The sequence below is a fragment of the Stigmatopora nigra genome, chromosome 18, assembly GCF_051989575.1.
Source record: "Stigmatopora nigra isolate UIUO_SnigA chromosome 18, RoL_Snig_1.1, whole genome shotgun sequence".
NCBI classification, from domain to species: Eukaryota; Metazoa; Chordata; class Actinopteri; order Syngnathiformes; family Syngnathidae; genus Stigmatopora; species Stigmatopora nigra.
The window spans coordinates 2,378,342-2,388,440 of NC_135525.1; the positions used below are offsets into that span (position 1 = coordinate 2,378,342).

A 10,099-nucleotide genomic window follows, 5' to 3' on the forward strand; every position below is an offset into this window, starting at 1 on the left:
CTCACTTTTATTATCTTGTTTAGCCACATTTACATTCATTGCTTCATCTCTATTCATCCTTCCCTCACTCACTGGAAACAAGTGTAGTTCTGTCCAACTGCAAGAGACTTGACGACTCTTTCACAGGTCCCCATGGCATACGCATTCCTCCGTTAGCAAAAACACTACTGCTTTCGTCCACTGGCGGTGTCGACATCACTGAAAACAGAATTTTAATTAACGTTCCTTAACATTTCTGCAAGATCCTGTTACGGTGCCTGGTGAAAGTATATTGAACTTTTTATCCTTTCTTCACATTTCAGGGTTCAAATATAAAGATATAAAATTATTATTTTTTTGAAAGGATCAACACCATGTGGGATACAATTGTAAAGTGGAATGCAATCTATTGGATATTTTATACTTATTTGATGGATAAAAACTGAAAAATAATACCACTGAAGACAAATATTATTCGGCCCCTTCTCCTGCACCCTGAATCTCCTAAGGGGTACTATATTTACTCACATAAAAACCGCCCGCGTGTATAAGCCGCACCCTGAAAGTTGCCTTGAAATTTTGGAATTTAACCATTTCTCGCATATAGACCGCACCCCTGATTTCCAATTTGCACCTCCATATCTATGGTTTTAATACGGAGTACAAATGTGTTGCTTTGAAGGGAAAATCTTAAGAAAATCATGACAAGTGGTATTTCTGAGATACTGAAAGAATCAAAAGCACATTTTTTTGGTCAAAATCATAAGGAAGTTAATATGCCTGTCTTTGTAAATGCAAAATATAAAATTATTCAATTTGATGAAAGAAATAAGTCTGTCTTGATGAGAACCTGATGCTTTCTAGTTACAGAAATTACATTTTTTTACCAGAAGTTTAAGGTGTTGTGGCAGCCATATTGCTTCTGTAAAAATATCTAAATTCTTTCGATGGTTCATATTACTCCAATAGTCGTCACTTTTGAACAAGAAATAAAAAGAAAAAAAATTAAGGTGGAATTTTGTTTTATTTCAAAGTCCAGGCTACTCGCGTCTGGCGAAAAAAATGTAGACGCCAGTACCCCACCTCACTAAGATCGCTGCGTCCCGACCTCCCTAAGATGGCCATGCCCCAACCTCGCTAAGATGGCCATGCCCCAACCTCGCTAAGATGGCTCTGCCTCGACATCACTAAGATAGGCCTGCTCCGAGCAAGTAATGATGGGAACGTTTTGCGTTTTATCCAAGATATTTTTTTTTCAGGAATTTCATTCATAGACGTCAAAATATATTTAGTTTAGTGTTTTTCCTATATATCTTCTCTATCTTGGAATAAATGATCGTATCAGCATTCGCTTGTGTCGTGACATCACGGCGCACGCATGGGCGCCATTTTGATGTGACGTCATCGTGTCACGGCGCCGTCAAATTACAGTTTTTTCTCAAGTCGGGTTTTTATGCGCATATAAGCTGTACCCTCGATTCAGTCATTTTTTTTGTCCGACAAAAGTGGCTTGAGTAAATACGGTAATTACCCTTTATTGGAGAGTACTCAGAAGAAAGCCATTTCTCAAAGATAGCCATTAAAAATTTTGTTTAAAGTTTGCTACAAGAAGCCTGGAAGAAACACCAAATATTTAGACGAAGATGCTCCGGACAGATGAAACCAAATTTGACCTTTTCGGCTACAATGCAAAATGATGTAGAGCTCATCACTCTCAACGTACCAAACCCACTAGAGCAGTGGTCTCAAACCGGTTCCACATAGGGCCGCAGTGGGTCCTGGTTTTTGTTCCAACCGATCCAGTGCTGACATTTTAACCAATCAGGTGTCTTTAAAATAAGTAGCACCTGACTCTAATTAACTGATTGCACTTGCAAAAGGTATCCTTGTTGAGTTGGAATGAAAACCTGCACCCACTGCGGCCCTTTGAGGACCGGTTTGAGACCACTGCACTAGAGGAAAGCTCTTAAGCCCCAGCCAAAGCTCGGCCCGACCCAAAATTTGGGTGGGGTCAGGACCAAAGATCCCTCTGAGCTGCGCGTGTGCGCAATTACGCACTACTCTCGTCTTCTCCGCACAGCAGCAATTATATGTTGCACACAAAATAAAATCCAAACTTTTTTTTTAAATTTGTATTTTTTATTTTATTTTCATGATGGCGCTGTTTACGCAGCAGCCAGTGGCAGTAGTTCTGTTCACTCTTATGTTTTTCGTGTTTTAAGTCCTTCTATCTTTTTTTAATTACATTTTAAATTACATTTTAATATTCCTTAATACATTCCTTTTTACTTTGCGAATAGAAAAACAAGCGGTGCAATCAGGTCAGAACTCTAAATCTACTGTGTGTGTGGTTGTGTCCGTACGTGCTTGTGTGTCTAGTATGTGTGATTCTTTGTCTTCAACCTACACAATGGACTATAAATGGAAATTAGCCCTCGGCTATCATCTTATGTATACATATATGTTCATTAACAAGAATATAAATATGTTCATTAATATGTGTTATCCCTTATTAAATAAATCCAAGAAAAATCATGGAAAAATATCGCATATAAATGGTGACTCGAATATCTCAAGTGACATGTTCAGCAGAAAAGCCATTTGAACGAGAATGAGAAGTGAGGATAGATAAAAAAGGTAACATTTAAGTTGGATTTGTGCATATTATAATGGCATTTATGAAGATGTTTTAGTCTTAGATATATTTTCTAAACCGCTTTATCCACTGTATCACTCGCGGGGGGTGTTGGAGCCTATCCCTGCTGACCAGGGGCGGGGGACACCCTGTATCGGTGGCCAGCCGATCGCAGGGCACAAGGAGACAGACAGCCATGCACACTCATACCCATACCTAGGGGCAATCTTAGAGTGTCAAATCAGCCTAGAATGCATCTTTTGGGGATGTGGGAGGAAAACTGAGTACTCGGAGAAAACCCATGCCGGGAGAATATGCAAATTCAATACAGGTGGACCGACCTGGATTTGAACCCAGGACCCCAGAGCTGTGAGGCCGACGCGCAAACCACTCATCCGCCGGGCCGCCCATTCATAGATATTAATCATTACATTTTATTATTACTAAATCATTTATGAATAGTAGACATGCACCTGCTTATGGCAGGTGTTATACAGGTGTGTGCCCATTGCAAGCAATGATGATGTTGCTCACACTGGTACTCAGTGTGCTCAGGGAGGTTGTCTTTCTGCCCAGACGAACAAGAAATTAAAGGGCTTCTCTCTCGCTGACATTTCTTTTTTAAAATTAAAAAAATGTTTATAAAAATCTCTTCTTGACTTTTGAAATAATTATATGTTTCTAAAATCTAAACGATGTGTGGATACTAAATTAAGGAATACTTTTCATAAAATAAATATTTTGGATAAAACAGGGTTTTGTAATGTAATTACCATTTAACTGCTATTAAACAAGAGATGCAGAGCCAGAGCATGCTCTGAGCACGTGAACGCCGCCTTCTTAATAATCTTCACGTCTGCAAGTCTGCATCTTGACCTGGTATCCCCAATATGGGGAAGCAAGACGTTAAGGATAAACTAAAGATAGAAGAACTGAAAAGACAAAAACGCACTGGTAATAGTGAGGTGTAGAAAAACTTGCTACAGAAACTTGCATTGGCTTCACTACAACTGATTTAATATAAAAGATGTAAATGTTCATACAGTCTTGTTTTACTTACATTTTCTTACAAAAAGCAGACTTTAATTTATTATCATTAATCACCACACCTCATTCCGAGTCCTCACAAATAAAATATGAAAATTTCATGTTTACTTTGGGCTCGGCCCAGCAAATCAAGTTAAATGTTCAGGCTCGGGACGGTTCGGCTTTAATACCCGCGGGATAGGTTGAGTTGGGCTGGATTTTTTTAGACCTGATTTTAGCTCTAATTCCCACTGTCAAGCATGGTGGTGGCAGCCTCATGGTTTCGGCCTGCTTTTCTTCAGCAGATTCGATTTGATTCGATTCGATCTTTATTTCATCCCATATTCGGGAAATTCCCTTGTTTACAGTAGCAAGACAGTAGCAAGCACAGACACAGAATACATTGTAGACCTAGGTAAAAAAAAAAAGACTTGAGCCACACACAGGAAGTCCACAAGGGGGGACATTCTGCTGACTGAGACAGGTTTAATATGCAGAATCACTGTTATCTCAGTTATCTAAGTAAACCAGAACAGAAAAAAATGGAGAATCGAGCACACTCGGGAAAAAAAACCCACTGCGTTAGAAGTCCTTGATACATGGCAGCCCTATAATAAAAAGTACATTATTTTTTAAACAGAAAGTTTAAGGTTAGTTGTCGATTATAAAAAAGGTCACAAAACTTCATTTTCAGTTCATTTTTTTTATTTTCAAAATTACTCGTCCACTTACAATTTAAAAAAAAATGTAAGGCCATGTTTGGGCATGGGAGTGTGTGGCTTTGGCAGAGAGCCATGGTTTGTAACATCCCCAAGTAATGTCTTCAGGAAATGTGGGTAATCGCGCCCCAAGCCTTGTTTTGGGTACCCATGCTACGGCAGCTAGCAAACATGCTAAACATCTAACACCGATACATTCCACTGCAGTTTTGCCCAAAAATCATTTGTCAAAACAGTTATGTTCAGTTATGTTCAGAATATTCAGATTAAAACAACAAAATAAGCTACATAGTGCTTGCCCCACTTGCCTCTATGCGTTTAATTCACTAGTTCGCCGCTCTGTCGGACGGGAAAAATATAGATATATCCGCAGTTTTTGTGTTCCAGTATCCGACACTACGCATGAACTGTTTTTCAATAACATGATTAAATTTCTGGGAAAAGACAACTCAAAGCTATCCGCCAAAGTATAATGAAAGAGTGCAGAGTGTGCGACTATAATTTTCTGGCCATCATCAAAATGGTTTTAAAACATTTTGTGCTTTTTTCAATAATTTTACAGAAATAAGGTAAAGTAAGTCAGCCAAATCTACTCTGTTGAATTCAGTACAGTAACCCCCCCCCCCCCCTCCAAACACACGTGATAAGGGGCCTCTAAGTGAATGGAGTCATTTAGTGCTGACTTTGAGAAGTGCAACATAATATAGGTTGGACTCAAGATCCTTGTGTGGGCCGTAAATATTTGTACCAATTTCACCAAGCTGTGTATGATGACAATAAAGGCTTTTGATTTGATTGATTTGATATTGCCAACATTTTCTGGGTGCAAGCTATAATTTGGACACCCAAGCATATGTACGTACGTATTGCCACAACCACAGCACTAAGTTGCTCTCTGGCTTTCCCATTTCCAATGTTAAATGCTTGCAATTAGTCCAGGAAGACTACGTTTTCATACTTTTCTACCGTGTTGACTTGCTAAAATGTTGTTTCATTTTATTTCCCTCCCAAAATCCTGGTTCTTCACTTCACTGGTGATATAGAATTGCTTCCATCAGAAATGAGAGTTGTTACCAAAGTAGAAACCTTTACATTTCGTCTTTAAACCTACCTGATTTTTACTCACTGGCAGTTGGTTGAAGCTAAAATACAAGTAGGCTGCTTTTCTCCCTTCCCTGATGGGTGTTGTATGAGAACATGCTCTCAATGTCTTTACCAAGTGAAATTTTGAAATTATAAAAGGTTTACACCTTTAGGATTATCTACTAACTAATCTGTCATTTTTTCTCTCTGAAATGCTGTTTAATCGTTTGGAGAAATACAATGGTGACAACAAATGCAGCTTGCAAGAGTTTATTTAGGTGTTCATATCTTCTAGCATGCTCCATGGTTTTGTAATGAAAATGAAAATTACATCAATACATAAAATTTTAAGAGCCTAAAACAGTGCTTTTATCCATTTTGTGTTTTCTATACTGTTTGTTCTGAATATGACAACACCTTCAGTATCAGGCATTACAATGAACAAAAAACTGCAAAAATCATATTGAACTAAGAATGTTCTTCCTAACGCCATACCTGTATACTACTACTTCTCTTAAAATACATTTTAACAGAGGTACTAGATCGGTACATTAGACACATATTTCTGACATTAGATTCAAACGATCTTTTCCTTATTCTTGTTCATTGGTTCCTACGTGAAAATGTGTGCTACCAGTGACCTTTTGGATTTCTGATGCACAGTATTATTCCTTCTTATCTCTCAAGGCACCAATTATCATCATGTAATTTAAAAAGATGTAATACTGGTTTAAATTAAAATGGGATGATTAAAAAGAGTGACTTTTGTACAAGTAAACAGTGTACGCTATCACTGAAAAAAACCTGATGTAATTCACATGGTAAAATTCCCCTAACAATTTGCACTCAATTTTCTCAAGTTAATTTTAGTACTGCAATATTAAGTTCATTTACACTTTCACTTAAAGTTTACTTAGCACTCACTGTCACTTGTATGTCAAATCAAATGAAAGAAATCATGTTAAATCAATTGTTGCATTTCTATCAGCCGTGTTTTAAGCTATGTGAAAACATGATATAAACCCAAAATTGCAGTAACAATTGCTCTCATGAATCAAATAGTAGGTTTTTACAGATGAAAAAAATCTTCATAGAATGGGTTGTATTAAATTGCAATAAATCTCTTTTTCTTTTATTTCCTATTTTTATTTACCTGTTTCAATATATTTCACCAGATTTCTTAATTCACTTTTAATTTTTAGATTTTGCATAATTTTGTTTTAGCCTTTCCATTTTTGTTTGTGTCTAGATTTAGGCTCAACTTGTTTGCCTCTCCTTGAACAATGATTAAAAAATACAACTGAAAAAAGACTCACTCCGGGAGTTAAAAGAAAATAGGTTTCATCTAAACATTTTACACAGAGATAATAGTTTGGCTCCATGAAACAACAAACACTTTGCATAAAAGGTCACAAGTGGGTGAGGGAGGATATCGAGTCACAAATACCATACGTGGCACAACGTGGGATTTACCACATCTTATTTCCAACATCATTATTAGACTTTCTCTCATGCACGCAAAAGACTTTCCATTCTTACCACTTTCAGAGGAGAGGTGGGGGATTCATCACATCTTCTATGAGTTTATATGAGCCATCATGTGTTTAGCACCCACGCAATAAATCCCACAGCAAAAATGTAGGCATTTTTTACAGTATACTATCATTTTGCTAGTTGTGACACATGTACAAGCTAGTCTATTTAACACTGACACAACATTAATTGAGTACAAAAATAGAATCTTCCAATTTTACATAAGAACAAATATACATTGTATATTTGAAGTGGAATCAGACTATACAACAAGGCACAAATGTGAAAATGTGTGTTATTCACAGTTTGAATAACTTACACCATTTACTTTCAAAATATTATTGCTGTTATTCATTCATTGTTCTCTTTATAGTTTCTTTTTGTGTTCAACTCTATGCAATAATGGCTATTCTATATTCAGTAGTTCGGCACAATGATATTCAGTAGTCAGAGAGAGAAATTGTAAAAATAATAATAATAATAATAATAATAATAATAATAATAATAATAATGATAATGTTGATGATGATGATGATGACGATGATGATGATGGTCATGATGGTGATGATGATAATAATAATAATGATAATAACAATAATAATAACAATTATAACAATAATAACAATAATAATAAAATAATATTAATAATAATAACACAATTCTCGGAGCAAACTATCCACTGGCCAAACATATTAGAATTTGAAAATATTTGAATAAAAATACATTAAAACGGGTATTACTTGAAATAACAAATATTTATTAATCAGAATTTTTATTTTTTATATGATCACCCTCGGTTATTTCATTCCTTTTTTTTATTTAAAATTGTTTATATGTATTTATTATTGCCTGAGCTCTGTGGCCGCAATATACTGTTCCGTTGAACTCCATTTCTGCAAATTTGTGTTCTCTGTCCTATATGAATTTATTTCAAACATTTAAGAAAAAATAATAATGATTTGTGCATGATAGGTTTAATAAAAATACTTTGGTTTAACGACGCGTTGAGCGCAAATATGTCCCACCTTGGGACTCACCCCATCCCGTTGTTTGCGCAGATGCTTCCAGTGCGCTCTAACGCGGAGGTAACGGATGAAGACGAAGTAGAGACAGTGGAGGACTTCCTCTCCTTTTGTCTCAGGTGAATTTTCGTATGTCTCTTCCTTTCGTCACTTCTGGCGAATTTGCGTCCACAGAAGTCGCAAGCAAACGGCTTTTCTCCCGTGTGCGTGCGTATGTGAGTCGTAAGGTGGTCGCTGCGGCTGAAGTTGCGCATGCATATCCTGCATTGGAAGGGTTTATGTCCCGTGTGGATGCGAATATGTCTGGTGAGCTCGTCGGAACGGGAGAAACGACGGTCGCAGCCCTCCGCCGGGCACGGATACGGGCGTTCGTGGATTGGCGTCTTGCTTGGTCTGTTGGGGTATTTTCTGGGGCGCAGGATGGGCCTCAGAGGTAGGTGTTGGGTGCTGTATGCAGAGGGAAGTCGCGTCGGGCCTCCTCCCTCAGAGCTCGGACCTCCGAGCGTGTAATTTCGGATAGTGTTCAGTGGAGTCAAAGGTGGAGGAGGGACGCGGAATGTATCAAGGGAACAGGGGACAAACGGTTTCCGATCTGGGATGCTTGGAGCGTGCAGGTCTCGCTGGCAAGCCGGTTGGAAGAAGCCAGGGTACTCGGGGATCATTGGGAAAAGTCCCGGCACGTCTTGGCCACTGTGCTGCTTAGGGGATGAGTACGAGGGTGGCGGGTACGAGGCAATGTGACAGGTGGAAGTGGGAAGAAACACTGACGGATCCTGGTAAACCTCCCCGCAGGCTGCAGATGAGTACGGCGGAGGAGGGGAGTATAGCTGATGGTGGTCTGACTCGATTTGGTTCTGATGCGATGCGGCCATGGTGCAACTCAAATTTCGGTTTGGAAAGTGACAGGGGGAAGCAGAAGGTGCCGGGGAGGAAGATGACGTGGTTTGAGGAGGGGGGTGAGGAGGATGTGCAACGTTGAAGATGCCGGAGACTATGTTAATGACTCCTTCGGGGTTCCAGTTTGCGGGATACTGGGAGTCGATGGAAAACTTCCCCATGTAGGTGAAGGTCTGGTTGAAATGGGAAGAAGGCTGGGAGAATCCCCCGGAGTAAGAAAGGTCGAGAGAGCGCCTCTCTGCGCTCATCTCTGCGCTCATTAAGGGATCTGCAGGAAAAAAATATAATAGATCGATCATTAGTGAAATTTACAGATGATACACTTTAATTACAAATAGTTGACATCGATGTCACTTTTTTAAGTGTAGAGCTAGACATATTGTATAATCTCTTTCAGATCATATTTTTAACACAGGTTTTCGGCTGAAGTTCTGGTGCGTAAAACTATTCACGCAATACACTTGTACTTCATTTAAATAGTTATAAAGTCAGGCAAATTTACCTCATTTAAATTGATTAGTGTTACGCGGTATATTTTTCCAAATAAAATCTCACCTGCAGCCGCGTTGATCTGATCGTAATGTGGCCCCAAGTCCGAGTTGCAGGGAAAAATAGCAACCGACGTGGGCAAACTGGTGGGGATATCATCTACGGAATAGACATTGTCGAACCCCCCGAGGGACATCGGCACCTTCTCCAGCGTTTTAGCCGTCATCACGTAAAAAATGGAACCCCCACAAATACTTTACGCTCTTTCACATACCCAATGATAGACACAAGAGTTTAAAGTAATTGCGCTGCATGCCTGTTAATAGGAAAGAAGAGCAGATGAGAGCTCCATAGTTCGTTCGCTCTGCCGTTTGAAGTTTTAACAACTGCTTTTATTTCTCGGGAGCAGCGGGCCGTGGGACTCGACCGCACATGAGGGAACCCTTTTCATTGTCGTCGAACGTCATTAACCAAATATGGTGTGGGCGGGGGGCGGAGCCACGTGCTCATTGGCAGGGGAGCACCATGACGATAGAAAGTAGGAACGTGACATGTGAAAGCCAATTTTTATTTATCACTATTTATTTATGTACGTTTTCCTCTGTTAAATTTATGCAGTAGTTGACATACGAGTGTCCCAACATACGAGAAATTCGGGATACGAAAATTCCAAGCAGTCTTTTGCCTTGACAATTTCGAGATACGAGCATACCAGA

General features: G+C 39.0%; 1 protein-coding gene across 1 annotated transcript; it reads right to left on the reverse strand.

Moving 5' to 3' along the window:
• Positions 1–7,519: 7,519 nt before the first annotated feature.
• On the reverse strand, positions 7,520–9,786 carry egr2b (early growth response 2b). Its single transcript, XM_077739087.1, has 2 exons — positions 9,450–9,786; positions 7,520–9,162 (listed from the first exon to the last, which is right to left on the reverse strand). Exons 1-2 carry the CDS (start codon positions 9,607–9,609, stop codon positions 8,009–8,011), a joined length of 1,314 nt encoding a protein of 437 aa, XP_077595213.1. The 5' UTR covers positions 9,610–9,786; the 3' UTR covers positions 7,520–8,008.
• Positions 9,787–10,099: the final 313 nt, after the last annotated feature.